This window comes from Haematobia irritans, chromosome 3 (genome assembly GCF_050003625.1).
Source record: "Haematobia irritans isolate KBUSLIRL chromosome 3, ASM5000362v1, whole genome shotgun sequence".
NCBI lineage: Eukaryota > Metazoa > Arthropoda > Insecta > Diptera > Muscidae > Haematobia > Haematobia irritans.
The window spans coordinates 109,575,918-109,596,615 of NC_134399.1; the positions used below are offsets into that span (position 1 = coordinate 109,575,918).

The 20,698-nt window shown below is 30.7% G+C and overlaps 1 protein-coding gene across 3 annotated transcripts in view; it reads left to right on the forward strand.

Moving 5' to 3' along the window:
- Positions 1-20,698, forward strand: part of Rala (Ras-like protein A) — a 106,891-nt gene that overhangs the window by 53,926 nt on the left and 32,267 nt on the right. For all 3 annotated transcript variants that reach the window (XM_075299615.1, XM_075299614.1, XM_075299616.1), the window contains 2 exons: positions 1,251-1,623; positions 1,730-1,890. In XM_075299615.1, coding sequence (XP_075155730.1) covers positions 1,471-1,623; positions 1,730-1,890 — 314 coding nt within the window. In that variant the 5' untranslated portion in view covers positions 1,251-1,470. The remainder of the gene's footprint in view (positions 1-1,250; positions 1,624-1,729; positions 1,891-20,698) is intronic.

The window sequence follows — 20,698 nt, forward strand, 5'->3', positions numbered from 1 at the left end:
AAGGTAAGGTAAGGTTAGGTGGCAGCCCGATGTATCAGGCACACTTAGACTATTCAGTCCATTGTGATACCACATTGGTGAACTTCTCTCTTATCACTGAGTGCTGCCCGATTCCATGTTAAGCTCAATGACAAGGGACCTCCTTTTTATAGCCGAGTCCGAACGGCGTTCCACATTGCTGTGAAACCACTTAGAGAAGCTTTGAAACCCTCAGAAATGTCACCAGCATTACTGAGGTGGGATAATCCACCGTTGAAAAACTTTTTTGGTGTTCGGTCGAAGCAGGAATCGAACCCACGACCTTGTGTATGCAAGGCGGGCATGCTAACCATTGCACCACGGTGGCTCCCTGGCTTTAAATCTAGGATCGATAAAATTGAAATTGGATACAGATCTCATTCATCGAATTTTTAGTCTCTGTTTGCGATATATTAATAAAGGTATTCATTCCAGTTTCAAAATCCAAATTATGCCAAGTACTTCAAAGTAAAAACGGTTTTCTTAATGCTAAAAAAAAACTTTAAACCAAGGATGCAAATCCTTAAAATAAGTCTTAGCCTATATTTGAAGTGTTTTTATCTTAAATTTAAAAAATCAATATGTCAGTTGAGTTAAAGACGACTTCTTTAAATTAAAAATGTTTTTCTTTATTTTAAGGAACATTTGCCTTACTTCAAAGATCTACAACTTCAACAGAGTGATGCAAAATTTCAAGATTTGTGACCTAAATTTAATGAAAAAAAATTTTGAAGCAAGGATTATAAACTTTATTTTAATTAAAATGTCATTATTTTAAAGAATTTTGTGCTTAGCATTGCGTAAATTTCGAGACGTAAAATTTAAGTTGCATAATCTTCCATATTAGGTCAATATTTTTTCAGTGTGCGTTTGTTGAAAAGCTAAAGTATTTAAGGTCTGAGTTTTGTCCTTCAGTATTTAGAACTATTGAAGGGAAGAGATTATTTGACAATAATAACAAAACCAGCAAAAATTGGATTTAAAAACGAGTGTTGCCACAAAGAAACATCTTTAGCTCGGAATCAATACCAAAATCCTTAAGGAAAGGTCATAATATTTGGATCGAAGTACATTTTTATTGTGTGTAGAATTTGGTTTCAGTACAACCGCCACAACAACAAAAATATACATTAAACAATTCGTTATTATTTTTATTCTAACCATTTTTTTCCAGTGTAAGATAGCGTTTTTTTGTAATTTTCTAACAAATTTCTTTCAATTTTTTTTTGCAGTAATTCCTTGGATATTCCACAACACTGGCTACTGAAATAGAGTACCCCCAATCTAAACGAACTGAGGAGAATTGGAAACTGACATATTTTTTTAACAACAAAAAAATAACAAAAACAAATATTATCTCTAGAAGATTTATACTAAAATAAATTTTTAATTTTAATATCGTAATACGAAAAAAAACAACAACAGCAACGTATACATCACATCTCCGTAAAAATGAGTAAAAAGCCAGCAGCAGGACCCGCGTTACACAAAGTGATTATGGTTGGTAGTGGTGGTGTTGGTAAATCAGCACTTACACTTCAATTTATGTACGATGAATTCGTAGAAGATTATGAACCAACCAAAGCAGATAGTTATAGGAAAAAGGTAAATTGAACAGATGTTTAGAATTGAAAACAAATCTAGTATGTGAGATAGACACGTACATGTTAAGTAATGCAATGTTTTGTCCATTCCATTTTTTTTCTTTTAGGTTGTTTTAGATGGTGAAGAAGTACAAATAGATATATTGGACACAGCCGGCCAAGAAGATTATGCTGCCATCCGTGATAATTATTTTCGTAGTGGTGAGGGTTTCCTGTGTGTTTTCTCCATAACAGATGATGAAAGCTTCCAAGCTACACAAGAATTTAGGTAAGTGATGCTACTATGAGAACTTGTATGATTCTAAAACTGAGATCTTAAAGTCCTTTCAAAAGATTTCCTTATAAATTTTAAATTTAAAGAAACTTTGAAACACTCAGAATTTCACCAGCATTGCATAGGAGAAAGTAACAATCCCACTTGGTTGTTAGAAATGTTATGTTTTGTACCACAACAAACAAATTTGGAAGTTGTTCTAAAGGTACAATTTTAAATGCTCTTTCAAAAATGTCCTCCCTAAGATGCCCTTTATTTTAATTACACAGGAAGTTCTTTTAATTAAATTTTTATAACTCGGTTTTTCCATATTTGTTATGGGTAATTTTAACATTTTTGTTTCAAATAGGTTAAAAACAGAGTAAGAATTAATATAACAGGTTGGCTGATAAGTCCCCGGTCTAACAAAGAAAAACACATTTTTTTTTGTCAAAATTCGCTTTTATTATTCAACATAGTTCCATTCAAGAGCGATACAACGATTATAACGACCTTCCAATGTTTTGATACCATTTTGGTAGTACTCCTTCGGTTTTGCCTCAAAATAGGCCTCAGTTTCGGCGATGACCTCTTCATTGCAGCCAAATTTTTTCCCTGCGAGCATCCTTTTGAGGTCTGAGAACAAGAAAACGTCGTTGGGGGCCAGATCTGGAGAATACGGTGGGTGGGGAAGCAATTCGAAGCCCAATTCATGAATTTTTGCCATCGTTCTCAATGACTTGTGGCACGGTGCGTTGTCTTGGTGGAACAACACTTTTTTCTTCTTCATATGGGGCCGTTTTGCCGCGATTTCGACCTTCAAACGCTCCAATAACGCCATAAAATAGTCACTGTTGATGGTTTATCCCTTCTCAAGATAATCGATATAATCGAAACAGAGGCCATTACTTTGTCAGCGGACTTTTGAGTCTTTCCACGCTTCCGAGACGGTTCACCGGTCGTTGTCCACTCAGCCGACTGTCGATTGGATTCAGGGGTGTAGTGATGGAGTCATGTTTCATCCATTGTCACATATCGACTGAAAAACTCGGGTATATTACGAGTTAGCAGCTGCAAACACCGCTCAGAATCATCAACACGTTGTTGTTTTTGGTCAAATGTGAGCTCGCGCGGCACCCATTTTGCAAAGAGCTTCCGCATATCCAAATATTGATGAATGATATGACCAACACGTTCCTTTGATATCTTTAAGGCCTCTGCTATTTCGATCAACATCATTTTACGGTCATTCAAAATCATTTTGTGGATTTTTTGATGTTTTCTTCGGTAACCACCTCTTTCGGGCGTCCACTGCGTTCACCGTCCTCCGTGCTCATTTCACCACGCTTGAATTTTGCATACCAATCAATTATTGTTGATTTCCCTGGGGCAGAGTCCGGAAACTCATTATCAAGCAAAGTTTTTGCTTCCACCGTATTTTTCCCTTCATAAAACAGTATTTTATCAAAACACGAAATTCCTTTTTTCACAATAACAAAAGTTGCTTCACAAAAGACGCTCTATCTCACAAACTAATTGACTTACAGACGTCAAATTTTGACACGAATCATTTGAAGGTTGGTACTATATAAAAATAATATGCATTTAATACTAGCGACGCCATCTATGTGTCAGACCGGGGCCAACCTGTTAATGGTACAAATTATTTAAATTTTGTCGAAAGTTTAATTTATTCTAGAAAAATTACGAATTTTTGAAAATATTTGAGGTCAAACGTTTCAGACAAGCGTTAGAATGTATTAAAAATTATAAAAATTAATTATTTGGCAATAATTAATTTTTAGAATGTGTGAATGTAAACATATCTAAATTTACAAATTTTGAGTAAACATATATATGTTGTGATATTTTATTCAGAGAGCGACAGAGAGGGAGTATAAAGAAAGAAATAGAGATGGAAATCGAGAGGGTTGACGAAAGATATCAACATAACACAGCGAGAGAATTAAAAGAGAGCAATTTCTGTAAAACCGCTTGTATGTTGTTTCGGAAAACTGTTTTATGATAAGGCCAAAAATTTGATATGCTTAAGTCTAAATATTATTTAATTTGAATATTAGAAGCAGTATTCGGAGTAAAGAGAATATACATTCGGAACCAAGAGAATAGACATTTGAAAAAACAAACAGCATGGGTTTTCGCCTTGACAGCAGCATTTTATGTATGTGTGGACAATTTTTTTCTTGGGTACATTAAAAGAAATCGAAACGTACGAGGAATAAGTCAAAATATTCAGACAAAGGAAATTAAAAACAAGTATATACGGCCGTAAGTTCGGCCAGGCCTAATCTTATGTACCCTCCACCATGGATTGCATAGAAACTTCTACGAAAGACTGTCATCCACAATCGAATTACTTGGGTTGTGGTATCTTAAAACGTCTTAACATCGTTTTCTAAATTGTGAGTTAGTTCATACGTGGTATATATTAGACAAAAAAGTTATGTATAGGTAAGTCTACAAATAATTACGAATCGATATGGACTTTTTGCACGATACGTAGAGAGCAAGAATTGAAATATGGGGGTCGCTTATATGGGGGCTATATACAATTATGACCTTGATATGGACCAATTTCTGTGTGATTGGGGATCGATTTATCTGAGGGCTATATATAACTATAGACCAATATGGACCTATTTAGGCATGGTTGTTAACGGCCATATACTAGCACAATTTCAAAAACTCGGATGAAATTTGCTCCTCCAAGAGGCTCCAAAACCAAATCTCGGGATCGGTTTATATGGGGGCTATATATGATTATGGACAGATATGGACCACTTTTGGCATGGTTGTTAAATATCATATACTACCACCACGTACCAAATTTCAACCAGATCGGATGAATTTTGCTTTTCCAAAAGGCACCGGAGGTCAAATCTGGGGATCGGTTTATATGGGGGCTACATATAATTATGGACTGATATGAACCAATTCCTTCATGGTTGTTGGATACCATATACTAACATTACGTACGAAATTTCAACCGAATCGGATGAATTTTGCTCTTGCAAGGGGCTCCGGAGGTCAAATCTGGGGATCGGTTTATATGGGGCCTATATATAATTATGGACCGATTTCGACCAATTTTTGCATGGGTGTTTGAGGCCATATATTAACACCACGTACCAAATTTTAACTGAATCAGATGAACTTTGGTCTTCCAAGAGGCTCCGGAGGTAAAATCTGGTGATCGGTTTATTTGGGGGCTATATATAATTATGGACGGATGTATACCAATTTGTACATGGTCACTAGAGGCCATATACTTACACCATGTACCAAATTTCAGCCGGATCGGATGAAATTTGCCTCTCTTAGAGGATCCGCAAGCCAAATTTGGGGGTACGTTTATATGGGGGTTTTCCGTAAAAGTGGACCGATATGACCCATTTGCAATACCATCCGACCTACATCAATAACAACTACTTGTGTCAAGTTTCAATTCGATAGCTTGTTTCGTTCGGAAGTTAGCGTGATTTCAACAGACCGACGGACGGACATGCTCAGATCGACTGAGAATTTCACCACGACCCAGAATATATATACTTTATGGGGTTTAGAGCAATATTTCGTTGCTTTACAAACGGAATGACAAAGTTAATATACCCCCCATCCTATGGTGGAGGGTATAAAAAAACGGTGGAAAATATAAAAAAATTACAAAGGGATCTTCATAAAAATAACTAAAGGGCACTATACTCTTTTTAGAATTGGGACAGTAAAATGAAAACGGGAGGAAATAGTGAACAATTGAACAGTAAAATGTTTAAAAACAATGTTTAGTTCCTCTTTATTAATAAGTAGTCCAAGAGGAGTTGACGGACACCTTCAAATATAAAAGCGGGCATTAATTTCGAGTTTTGCAGCTAAAACAATTGAAAAAGTTTATTTTCTTTAAAATTAAAGAAAATAAACGCCTTGCAGACACAAGGTCGTGGGTCCGATTCCTGCTTGGACCGAACACCAAAAAGTTATCCCACCTCAGTAATTCTGGTGACATTTCTGAGGGTTTCATAACTTCTGTAAGTGGTTTCACTACAATGTGGAACGCCGTTCGGACTCGGCTATAAAAAGGAGGTCCCTTGTCATTGAGCTTAACATGGAATCGGGCAGCACTCAGTGATACGAGAGAAGTTCACCAATGTGGTATCACAATGGACTGAATAGTCTAAGTGAGCCTGATACATCGGACTGCCACCTAACCTAACCTAACTATGGGCTCGTGGGCGCTGCAAACTATGCTATATAAATGTAACTTACAACGATAATTTTATACTGGTGACTATAACAGATACGTAGCCCAGTGGATAGTGTGTTGGCTTACAACCTGTATGGAACTCGGTTCGATTCTCCGTCCAGGAGAAATGTAAAATTTAAAAAATTTATAAAATTGAATAATTTCTTCATTTGAATTTTGCGTAAGTAACAAATTTCAGAAAAATCTGCTCACCTGAGTCAGGAGATTTTTCGTGAGTCACGAGAATGTATGTGAGCCTTCAGAGTTTTCGTGAGTTAAGACTTTCTGTGCGTTAGTGCCTTATTTTGATCGTGAATAAACGTCAATAAAATGCTTTCCATTCGTGAGTCTGAGTCTTTTATAAGTTTTTCGTGTGTGATCACGGATTTTCATTTCATGAGTGTGAGTAAGTCCTACCACAAATATCGTGCATAACCGAGCGTGAATAAAAATTTTGCTGTGTGATTATCCTTTTGCGTAAGTAAAATACTCTTCACGTATACACCTCTAATGTTTGACCATACTGTTGCACTCCAATGCGGTTTATGATCGTACCGTAATTTCCGTCATTGTTTTCATTGTCCGTTGATCCATTTAACACACTCACTTAAATCCCCCACGTCTTCTTGTGGGATTGTGCTGTGGTCCGGCAATCCGAATCCACAACTTACTTCCATCTGCTATCTGCAGTGGAACATTCTTTCAGGTGGCTCGATATCACACTACACCCAGAGACGAAATATGATCACCTCAAGCATGTTTCAAGAGCAAAATGTTATTTTGTTATGGGAACATGTAATTTTATCGGAAATTATAAACCTGATTTCGGCGAAAATTGTATATTTGCCGAAAAAACTTTTTTTTGTTCCATGTTCTAATTCCCCAAAAAAAAATCTCGGAGAATTTTGTTTTTCTGGCAAAAATAATATTTTTCTCTTGCAGGTGATCATAGTCTTTCTCTGAAAGGAAAATGTATACAGTTTACTTAACTTTTTTCACATAAATCACTTTCCCATAAAATTATTATATTATATTATTTTCTCTGTGTACTGGTGTTTATGGAATAGCTTTATACGCGAACTATTCACCATATATTATCTTCCATTACAATGTTGTTTCAATTCAAATCCGAATTATAGGATTAACCACATTTCAAACAGATTTAAATCGATTTTCACCTGCAGTTAAGAAAGTGGTATTCCTACATTTTTACTTTTGACGTGACAGGGTGGCATATCGAAAACGCATTGCGTAATAGAGATGGCGACAAAGATTTAAAGCGTTTTTAGCTTGCTCAAGTTGCACATTGTTTAGGAGTTTTCCCTATATGTCCATTGTTATTCATTTGCTCCATCCTTTTGCAGGCCACAAATGTAATTTAATATCACTGTTTGGTAAAACCGCATTTGAAGTGTAGTTCATGTCTATTTTTTTGTTTACATCAAACTGCATATGATGATCTAATCTGGACGCAGTCTATCATATTCATATTGTGATGAAAATACTCTTTACGAGGGTTGTTTTTTATATTTAGGGATTGGAAAACCCTAGTGTTGCAGCTCTATGGTAAAGCTTGGCATTTTTTAAGAATATACGTAATCAGAACGTTTTGACATACGACCGCTATTTCTGTTGTTTACAACAACTTCAAAGATTAATCTCGCCCTAAAATGGAACTAAATCGTGAACATTTTCGTGCGATTATTTTTTACAACTTTCGACGTGGATGAACTCAACAACAATGCATCGATGAACTTAATTCAATTTTTAACGATGAAGCTCCGTCAAGGACCAGTGTTTATCGCACTGAAAAAACAGTGAACCCACCTAGAAGTTTTAGTCAAAAAATAAAAATGCAAGGAAAGTCTAAAGTCGGGCGGGCCGATTATAATATACTCTGCACAACTTTGTATTTAGATTTATATTTTGATAAATTCTCAAATCAGACTTCTACAAAATCTCGGGCAATATTTGGGAAATATTTATAATTGTTTAGACAATTTCGCAAAAATGCATTTATGATTCATTCATCGAAAATTTTGAAAATTTGAGTCATTTCTACAAGTTTTCGACTTAGCAGTGAGTATCAGTGAGCATACAATTTTGGAAAAATTTTTGTCTAGTAAAAGAAACAAAATTTTGACTAAATTTTCTATAGAAATAAAATTTTGGCAAAATTTTTTATAGAAATCAAATTTTTACCAAATATATAGAAATAAAATTTTGAATAAAATTTTTATAGAAATAAAATGTGGCAAAATTTTTTATAGAAATAAAAGTTTGCAAAAATTATCAATAGAAATACAATTTAAAAAAAATTGTGTAGCAAACAAAATTTTGCAAAATTTTCTATAGAAATAAAATTTTGCAAAATAACATATTCTATACACACAGAGAAGGAATATGGTCACCTCAAACATGTTTCAAGAGCAAAATGTTATTTTTGTATGGTGACCATGTAACATGTTTGTCACTAAAATGTTATTTTCTCGTCAAATATAACCTGCTTGCCGAAATCAGATACATGATTTCCGAGAAAATTACATGGTTGCGAAAACCATGTTACATGGTCACCACCCAAAAATAACATTTTGCTCTTAAAACATGTTTGAGGTGATCATATTCCTTCTCTGGGAGTAGAAACAAAATTTTGACTAAATTTTCTATAGAAATAAAATTTTGACTAAATTTTATATAGAAAAAAATATTTCTATAGTAATAAAATACATTTTTATAGCAGTGAGCATCAGTAAGAAAAAAATTTTGAGAAAATTTGCTATAGAAATAAAATTTGACAATTTTTTCTTATAGAAATAAAATTTTGAAAAAATTATCAATAAAAATACAAATTTAGAAAAATTTTTGTGTAGTAAATAAAATTCTGCAAAATATTCTACAGAAACAAAATTTTGACTAAATTTTCTATAGAAATTAAATTTTGACAAAATTTTCTAATAAAAAAATGTATTACTATAAAATTTTGGCAAAATTTTCTATAGAAATAAAATTTTGACCAAATTTTCTAATAAAAAATCTATTACTATAAAATTTTGGCAAAATTTTCTATAGAAATAAAATTTTGACTTAAATTTTTATAGAAATAAAATTATCAATAGAAATAAAATTTAAAAAAAAATTGTGTAACAAACAAACTTTTGCACAATTTTCTATAGAAATAAAATTTTGCAAAATATTCTATAGAAACAAAATTTTGACTCATTTTCTATAGAAATAAAATTTTGACCAAATTTTCTATAGAAAAAAAATATTTCTATAGTAATAAAATTTTGAATAAATTTTTTATAGAAATAAAATTTTGACAAAATTTGCTATAGAAATAAAATTTTGACAAAACTTTTTATAGAAATAACATTTTGACAAAATTTTCTATAAAAAAAAAAAAAAACTTTTAAAAAATTTTGTGTCAATATTCCACATATGTATATGGCCTTAAAATAAAATTTAAAAAAAAAATAAATAATTTCGGGCATTAAAATGGATCGATCCAGCCCATATGCTTGTCTAACATTCTAGGAAACATCAAAAGATAGCCGTAATTGGAAGTTGATTTTCATTTACAATCATGCTGTACATTGATCGAATGAATAACGCAATGGAAACTAATTTGCGTAAAAACTTGCTTAGTTACAAAAATGTGAAGTGTTTTAAAAAATTTGGTTTAGCCGGAGTCGGAGTCGAGCAAAATTTTTACGGCTCCGACTCCAGCAAAATCTTCAGAGTCCGACTCCAAGACTCCGATTCCGACTCCGGCTCCACAGCCTTGGCTTGAAGGAAAAATTTTCAGTTTTAGAGTTCAAAATTGCAAAAATGTCTTTACTCGTAGTCCATACGAAGTTCAAGATGGGAGCATTATTGGGAAAATTTTCAAATTTTAAGAAATTCTAAACTATTTTGTGGGAGACACGAATTTAGTTAATCTTTATGCATCATTTTTCCTCTGTTTTAGTTAATTCAACGTACGCCGAAAATAATTAAAATCATGGAAACTTTCTTAAAACGTAATAATTCAATGGACTAAAATAGAACTAAATCGGCTTTAGTAAAATATAGGGTCCACTTTTTTGTGTGTATTATAAGTTAGTGCATATGTTTGCAACACCCACAAGGGGACGAAGTAGCCACATGGTGTCTTTGTCAATCTTACTCTGGATCGATCCCTGAGTCAATATAGTCCGTTTTTTACCCTGATTTGCTTGAAATTTTGCACAAGGAGTACAATTAGTAGTATCGTCAAGTGAATTCAATTTGATAGAAATAAGTTCGGATTTAGATACAGGACCCATATATATGTTCTTCCTAATTATGTTAATATAGCCAAAATAAGCACATTTTCCTTCTAAAATCGCCTCTGCAAAGTCGACCAATTTTAAAAATGAATCAATATAAAATTTTTCTATACCCCTAATACATAAATATCTATCGACAGATAAATCATAAAAGTTCTTTTGCGAAAATGGCCTTAGATTTAAATTATTCGCATATTTTTTTTTTACTAAAGTTGTGAGAAATTTTAAGTCAAGAGATTTTGTAGAAGCCTAAAAAATTTTAGGAACAGACAACTTTATAAAGGGTGATTTGTTAAGAGCTTGATAACTTTTTTTAAAAAAAAAAACGCATAAAATTTGCAAAATCTCATCGGTTCTTTATTTGAAACGTTAGATTGGTCCATGACATTTACTTTTTGAAGATAATTTCATTTAAATGTTGACCGCGGCTGCGTCTTAGGTGGTCCATTCGGAAAGTCCAATTTTGGGCAACTTTTTCGAGCATTTCGGCCGGAATAGCCCGAATTTCTTCGGAAATGTTGTCTTCCAAAGCTGGAATAGTTGCTGGCTTATTTCTGTAGACTTTAGACTTGACGTAGCCCCACAAAAAATAGTCTAAAGGCGTCAAATCGCATGATCTTGGTGGCCAACTTACCGGTCCATTTCTTGAGATGAATTGTTCTCCGAAGTTTTCCCTCAAAATGGCCATAGAATCGCGAGCTGTGTGGCATGTAGCGCCATCTTGTTGAAACCACATGTCAACCAAGTTCAGTTCTTCCATTTTTGGCAACAAAAAGTTTGTTAGCATCGAACGATAGCGATCGCCATTCACCGTAACGTTGCGTCCAACAGCATCTTTGAAAAAATACGGTCCAATGATTCCACCAGCGTACAAACCACACCAAACAGTGCATTTTTCGGGATGCATGGGCAGTTCTTGAACGGCTTCTGGTTGCTCTTCACTCCAAATGCGGCAATTTTGCTTATTTACGTAGCCATTCAACCAGAAATGAGCCTCATCGCTGAACAAAATTTGTCGATAAAAAAGCGGATTTTCTGCCACTGATTTTGGTAATAAAATTCAATGATTTGCAAGCGTTGCTCGTTAGTAAGTCTATTCATGATGAAATGTCAAAGCATACTGAGCATCTTTCTCTTTGACACCATGTCTGAAATCCCACGTGATCTGTCAAATACTAATGCATGAAAATCCTAACCTCAAAAGAATCACCCTTTATATAGAACCCAACTTTGAAAGATTTGAATTGGTATCGAAAATGTGGCTCCACAATGTGGTGCAGGGAATAATATAGTCGGCCTCTCCCAACTTGAGATTTTTCTTACTTCTGTTAAATAAATTTGTCATTAATATTTTGCAAATTACGCATCCTAAAATTTAGGTTGTCTAATCTTTAACATCACGTAAATATTTTTTCAATGCGCAGAAACCTCAATCAGAGTGGCAAATGGGAAATATTTGGAAAAACAAAAAAAACAAAACAATTTTCGATGAAAGCAAATATTTGTCTTTGTTTTCTAATTCCAAAATATAAAAGGCAACCCTCGTATTTCTCCACACAGAAAACAAACATTGAAATATCATCTTAGATCCAACTCATATATGTCTGGTATAGAAACAGTACCACCATATATATATTCACGATTTTGTCATTTTTATTTTTAAATTTACTTTTCATTAACACTTTCTCAAAACATTAAGCCCCTGTGGTCTGACAGCCACCTCTACTCCATGTGCTGGTGCTCACATTTCGCATGAGATTACAACCATTGTTGATGCGGCGGACACGATGCTGTTAATGAACATAGTCATATTCATTTCAAAGTCTTTGCTAATTAACACCACCACCGTCAACCGCCGCAGCATCTTTGTTGTTGGTTGGGCATCAACGGCATTGACTTGGTGCTTGGAGGGACTTGTTTTAAAATACAATCAAGTGTCACCCATCACCCACCATTGTCATTACTTGGCATGCCCCTCCAAAACTATTTAATTAACGTTCACTGAGGTCATTACTAAAGGTAAGGTCAAATGATGCTCCACAAATGGAATGAAGAGTAGGGAGTCCGAGAAATGTTTGTTTAGATGGTAGAAATAATTTGTCCACTAGATTATCATGACATATCGAAGCTCACATTGAACTAAACATCCTCTGATCTTAATCGTTGTGTTATATTTTAAGTGCCTTAGCCCTTTATTTTATGGGGTGCTGATGAAACAGGAATATACCCAAATATTTTGGCCTTGAACTACAGATATTCCTCAGCCAGCATGCTCTTAGTCTGAACGGAGACCTCACTATCGACAATTTTGTCAAAATTTTATTTCTATAAAAAATTTTGTCAAAATTTGATTTCTATAGAAAATTTTGTTAAATTTTATTTCTATAAACAAATTTGCTCAAAATTGTATGTCTATAGAACATTTTGTCAAATTTGTATTTCTAGAGAAAATTTTGCCAAAATTTTATTTCTATAGAACATTTTGTCAAAATTTTATTTCTATCCAAAATTTTATTTCTAGAAAAAATTTTGTCAAAATTTTATTTCTATAGAAAATTTTGTCAAAATTTTATTTCTATAGAAAATTTTGTCAAAATTTTATTTCTATAGAAAACTTAGTCAACATTTTATTTCTATGGAAAATTTTGTCAAAATTTTATTTCTACAGAAAATTTTTGTCCAACTTTTATTTCTATAAAAAATTTTGTCCAAATTTTATTTCTATAGAAATTTTGTCAACATTTTATTTCTATAAAAAATTTTGTCAACATTTTATTTCTATAGAAAATTTTGTCAAAATTTTATTTCTATAGAAAATTTTGTCAAAATTTTATTTCTAAGAAAATTTTGTCAAAATTTTATTTCTATAGAAAATTTTGTCAAAACTTTATTTCTATAGAAAACTTAGTCAACATTTTATTTCTATGGAAAATTTTGTCAAAATTTTATTTCTATAGAAAATTTTGTCAAAATTTTATTTCTATAGAAAATTTTGTCAAAATTTTATTTCTATAGAAAATTTTTGTCCAACTTTTATTTCTATAGAAAATTTTGTCAAAATTTTATTTCTATAGAAAATTTTGTCAAAATTTTATTTCTATAGAAAATTTTGTCAAAATTTTATTTCTATAGAAAATTTTGCCAAAATTTTATTTCTATAGAAAATGTTGTCCAAATTTTATTTCTATAGAAAATTTTGTCCACATTTTATTTCTATAGAAAATTTTGTCCAAATTTTATTACTATAGAAAATTTTGTCAAAATTTTATTTCTATAGAAAATTTTGTCAAAGTTTTATTTCCATAGAAAATAAATATACATCCGCCGGCTTTCATTGGTAAGCTTTCCTTGCGAGAAGTTCTTCTGCCTGATACACCTTCATTTGTGGTGCAATTACCACGTTTTTTATGGGTAGTGCTAAAGAAATCCTAAAAAAGTTAAAAAAAAAAAATAAATAAAATGTTTGGAAAACGGGTCCATCAAACGTTCTTTTTATACCCACCACCATAGAATGGTGATGTGGGTATAAAAATTGGATATCTAGTTGTATAGTCTAGGACCATAAAGAGGTGTGTCGAAAAAGGTGAGTATCGGTCCACGTTTGATATAGCCCCCATATAGAACGGTCTCCCGATTTTACTTTTTGGGCTTCTAGAATCCGTAGTTTTTATCCAATTTGCCTGAAATTAGAAATCTAGAGGTATTCTACACCCTCAAAAAAATCGCTTCTCTAACATATGTTCCAAACATATTTTGCAGGAAGCACATATATTATTAAATATTGCCGAAACATTATTATGTTTGTTTTATGTGAACATATTATATGTTTGGAAGCATTTTGAGCCCAAAAATATTATATGCTTGGAAGAATTTTCTCCCCAAGAAGATTGTGCTCATTCCCTCACATAATTTTCACTTCCACGAAATTTTTAGTTCTTGGCACCTTTTTCTGTAATACAAATAATGTTGAAGAAATTATTCAATTTTATAATTTTTTTAAATTTTACCTTTCGCCTGGACGGAGAATCGAACCATGCAATTTGTAAGGCAACACTCTACCACTGGGCTACGTAGCTGTTATAGTCACCAATAGACAATCATTATAAGTTACATGCAAACATAACATTATTTAACACAAACATACATTTGTTGGTCACGTAGAGCAGTGGTTAGCATACGTTCCGATTTCTTTTAACGAACCAAGAAAAAAAAAATTGTGCCGATAATACCAAAATGATAAACAAAACACATGTCCACACATACATAAAATGCTACTCTCAAGACGAAAACACGTGCTGTTTTTTTTTTCAAATGTCTATTCTCTTCGTTCCGAATGTCTATTCTCTTTACTCCGAATACTCAATCTAATATTCAAATTAAATAATATTTAGACTTAAGCATATCAAATTTTTGGCCTTATCATAAAACAGTTTTCCGAAACAACATACAAGCGGTTTCACAGAAATTGCTCTCTTTTCATTCTCTCGCTGTGTTATGTTGATATCTTTCGTCAACCCTCCCGGTTTCCATCTCTAGTTCTTTCTCTATACTCTCTCTCTCTGTCGCTCTCTGAATAAAATATCACAACATATATATGTTTACTCGAAATTTGTAAATTTATATATGTTTACATTCACACATATTACTTATATAAAACATTCATGCCCCAAACATAATATATTCTAACATATTAACATATGTGTCCCAAACATTTAGTGTTAGTTTAGGAACATTGCATGTTTGCACTTAAATATATTGTGTTTAAAAATTGTGCCCGAACACACATTTTGTTTCTATCGAAACATATGAAAAACATATTTTTCTAACAGTGTAGGACCATAAAGTGGTGTGCCGAATATATTGTGTATCGGTACAGTTTTTGATATAGGCCCCTTATAAACCGGCCCTCCGATTTGAGGTCTAGATTCCAGAAATACAATTAGATGTGCTTTGGCATATCCCACATTAGACCGATCTCCCAATATAACTCCTACACAGAAAAAAATTCACTAAAATTTTTCCAATTAAAATCTTAATTGAGTTTTAAAAAATATTCAATTAAAATTTAATTGAATCAACAAATTTTTTAATTGAAAAAAAAATCAATCACACAAATTAATAGTATCAATTAATTTTTTAATTGGATCAATTAATTTTTTAATTGACTGTCAATTAATTTTTTAATTGATACCATCATTTCTGTGATTGAAGACATTTCAATTAAAAAAATAATTGGATCAATTAATTTCGTGATTGATTCAGAAAAAAAAATTGTTTTGTGTGTAGGGTGTCTAGAAATTGTACATATTTTAGATATCAAATCAAGGCGTTATTTCATCATTTTCTTGCACACATACAAGAGATGTTTATGATTCCTCTAAAACTCAAAAAAAAAATGGTTCTTACAAATCCAGAATCTGATATAGTCTTCATAGGTAAAATCTTTAAATTTATCTTCGGGAAGCGTACTGGTTGAACTGCTCTGCTTGGGAGAATATTTGTCTTCAAACCCACTGAAATTTCAAAGGAAACTATTATATTTGATTCATGGTGGTGGGTACTTAAGATTCGGCCCGGCCGAACTTACTGCTGTATATACTTGTTTTGTTACAGTTTTGTATCTCTCCGAAGACATAAAATTAAAAAAATGTGATCATGTTATTGTTATACTATTTTTCCAAACAATATTTTTTTACCGCGAAGAGAAATTTTAAAGTGATTTATGTCTATCTAAAATTTCGTTTGCCAGAAAAGTATTTTTTTGCGTGCGGTAACCGACCCGTTTAACTCCGTGTTATTTGACTATTTGTAATTCAGTTTTGTTTTTGTTTTATTTACCACTTTGTTTATTAGCGTCATCTAAATTGGAACAAACAGTTGACGCAATCATTTGTAATATTCCCACCATTGGGGTATCAAAAAGTTTTTATATTTCTCGACCCCATTCGAATAACTAAAGACATAAATAGCACATTTTTTTTTTTTAGATTTTAAATTCAAAAATGTACGGAAATGTCAAAACTGTCAACAAACAATACATTATATGTCAACTTGGTCTAAAATGACATCCATGTTTCTTTGTCTTCAGAAAATATCGAGAAGAAGAAGAATTTTCCAATGATGGCACGTTTTTCTCAAAATAGACATATAACATAGACCCCATTGTGTTATGATCATTCCTAAAAAAATTCCTTAAAAATTAAAGTCACTTTAATTAGTTTTCAAGTTTATGTGATTTTCCATGTATGAGATTTCTAGCAAATGACAATTGTGTTCATTGAAGAAAAATCATAAAAAAATTCACACACACACACATACACACATCCACAGATGGAAAAGTTGTAGAGTGCAATTAATTAAAATACCCAAGATTTTCAAACAAAATTTTATTCTCAGGCCTTGCTTGCTGTGTTGAGTGGACCCCTCAGATAGCAAATAAATCTCATGAGTTTTTTTTTTTTTGTATAATTTTAAAAATTTCCATACATTTGTTTTCGCACAATTGTCTCAATGTGTAGATCCATATCCTCTATGCAACAAGTTGGTGGTTAAAAAACACGGGATATGATAGATAAAACTTCCTATAGTAATTAACCACATCAGATTATATACTCGGGAATGCATAGCCACATAGATATTACAATCAACAACCTACATCATTTCGAAATGTTAATCAAAATATAAATCTCTAGAAAATATGATGGGAATTTATTTTGCCAAAGATTATTTCTATAGGATTTTTTTGCTACATTTTCTTTCTGTTTCGATAGAAAATTTTCGTTTCCATAGAAAAGTTTAATTTATGATGGAAATTTTTGCAAAATCTAAAAAACCGTACAGCCAATATTGAGGGCAGTGTTTTATGTATGCTCACCCTAAATTAAAAACCAAAACTCCAAAACGTATGATCTGTAATGCCTTACTTCAGGCCTTCTTAGTCATGCTGGAGGCATTCTAAACACATTCCATATTCCATTCCATTTAAAAATGCCTGCAATATAAATTCTTGCTTGATTCACCCAGAGGAATCACTTCACTTCAAACATGTTTCATGACAAAGGGTACACTAATAGAAAAAATTACGTTTCACAATCGTCCGTTTGTCACAATGAAACGGAAACGTTCACAAAAAATCAAAACAGAATGTTCACGATTTTCATGAAAGGCATTCGTTTTTCTTTGGCCATGAAAAATCTTAAAATAATCGTTAGACGTTGTTATGGCAACTCCGCCATTGTTGCAATGTGCTAAGGTGACTGTTAACGCGTATCGTGCAGGCAACACAGGTTCGAGTCACGGTAGCGGAAATATTTTTTTTTATTTTATTTATAAATTCGTAACCATTACGTTTTCAGATCGTGAACGCTGGTTGTTGTTTTGACAACGTATGGTGTCATTTTCACGTTGTCAGTTTGACCCCATCTGTTCTCAGTTTGACAACACATGTGTGTTGATTCACTTTCATGAACGGATCGTTTCGAAATGACCACGCCGTTCATGATTTTTTCTATGGGTGTATTGTTTGGACGGGGAACATAAGACGTGTTTGTCGTTACCAAGTTATTTTCTCGAAAGTTATGTATCTGACTTCCTTCTGAAATAAAATTTTCACAAAGTTTTGTATAGAAATAAATTTATGACAAAATTTTGCTATAGGAATAAAATTTTGACAAAATATTCTATATAAACAAAATTTTCTTTGTTGTCTATAGAAATAAAATTTAAAAAAAATTTTCTATAGAGATAAAATTTTGACAAAATTTCCTATAGCGATAAAATTTTCAAAAAAAAAAATTTCTATAGAGATAAAACTTTGGCAAAGTTTTCTATAGAAATGAAATTTTGAAGAAAAAAAATCTATAGAGAAAAATTTTGAAAAAATTTCTTTAGAAATAAAATTTTGACAACATATTCTATAGAAAAAGAAAATTGACAACATTTTCTATAGAAAAAGAATATTGACAACATTTTCTATAGAATAAAAAATTTGACAAAATTTTCTATGGAAAAAAAATTGACAACATTTTCTGTAGAAAATGAATTTTGACAAAATTTTCTGTAGAAATAAAATTTTGACAACATTTTTTATAGAAATAAAATTCTGACAAAATTTTCTATAGAAATAAAATTTTAACAAAATTTTCTATAGAGATAAAATTTTGACAAAATGTCCTATAGAGATAAAATTTTGACAAAAATTTCTACAGAGATAAAATTTAGACAAAATCTTCTATAGAGATAAAATTTTGAAAAAAAATTCTATAAAGATAAAATTTTGAAAAAAAATTTTCTATAGAGATAAAATTTTGCGAAAATTCTCTTTAGAAATAAAATTTTGACAAAATTTTCTATAGAGATAACATTTTGACAAACGTTTCTATAGAGATAAAATTTTGACAAATTTTCTATAGAGATAAAATTTTGACAAAGTTTTCTTTAGAAATAAAATGTTAACAAAATTTTCTATAGATATAAAATTATGTTATGACAAAATTTTGTTGCACACAAACAATTTTTTTTCTGATTCAATCACCAAATTAATTGATCCAATTAAATTTTTAATTGAAATGTCTTCAATCACGAAAATGATAGTATCAATCACAGTTTTAATTGGGCATAGAAAAAATTCTTGATTAAAAAATTAATTGATTTTTTTCAGCAAATTTCAATTAATTTTTTAATTGATTCAATCAAAATTTTAATTGATGTTGATTGCAAAACTCAATTAATTTATTAATTAAAAAATGTAACTATTTTTAATTACTTTCTGAATTGGCTTAGAGTTTTTATTTGGATTAACAAATGGTTGTTTGAAATACATTTTTAATTAAAAATTAAAAAAATCAGCACTTTTTTTAACTGAATTAGTCTTCCGAATTTGATTAAAAAGTTATTTGTATCAATTAATTTTTTAATTAAAAATTTTAAAATTTTCAATCATCGACTTAATTAACTTAATGTTTCTATCATGATTAAAAAGTTAATTGTATGAATTAATTTATTAATTGAAAAAAAATTTCAACTTCAATTAACTTTTTAATTGGAAATATTTTGGTGATATTTTTTTCTGTGTATAGAAATAAAATTTTGACAAATTATTCTATATAAACAAAATTTTCTATAGAAATAAAAATTTGACAAAATTTTCTATAGAAATAAAATTTTAACAAAATTTTCTATAGAGATAAAATTTTGACAAAATTTCCTATAGAGATAAAATTTTGATAAAATTTCCTATAGAGATAAAATTTTGAGAAAATTTTCTATAGATATAAAATTTTGAGAAAAATTTCTATAGATATAAAATTTTGAGAAAAATTTCTATAGATACAAAATTTTGACAAAATTTTCTATAGAGGTAAAATTTTGACAAAATTTCTTATAGAGATAAAATTTTGACAAAATTTCCTATAGAGACACAATTTTGAGAAAATTATCTATAGAGATAAAAGTTTCTATAGAGATACAATTTTGGAAAAAATTTCTGTAGAGATAAAATTTTAACAAAATTTCCTATAGAAATAAAATTTTGACAAAATTTAGAAAAAAAAATTGAGAAAATTTTCTATAGAGATACAATTTTGAAAAAAATTTCTGTAGAGATAAAATTTTGACCACATTTTGTATAGAGATAAAATTTTGAAAAACATTTTTGTGGATATAAAATTTGACAACATTTTGTATAGAGATAAAATTTTGACAAAATTTTCTATATAAATAAAATGTTGACAAAATTTTCTATAGAAATAAATTTTTGACATAATTTTCATTAGAAATACAATTTTGACAACATTTTCTATGGATTTAAAATTTTGACAAAATTTTCTATAGAAATAAAATTTTTACAAAAATTTCCATAGAAATCAAATTTTGAAAAAATTTTCTATTGAATAAAATTGGACCAAATTTTCTATAGAAATAAAATTTTGACAAAATTTTCTATAGAAATAAAATTTTGACAATATTTTCTATAGAAATAAAATTTTTACAAAATTTTCATTATAAATAAAATTTTGAAAAATTTCCATAGAAATAGAATTTTGACAACATTTTCTCAAATAGAAATAAAATTTTGCAAAGAAAAACTGTTTTTTATTTGGTAGTTTTTTTGATAAGATTTTCCCCATATTTTGGTAGATTATTTTTAGTAATAATAAGGTAAAAAATTTATTTCTATAGAACAAAAAATAAAAAAAAATGGCTTTAGAACATTCTAGGGAAATTTCATGTATATAAGCTAGATTAAATTTGGTTT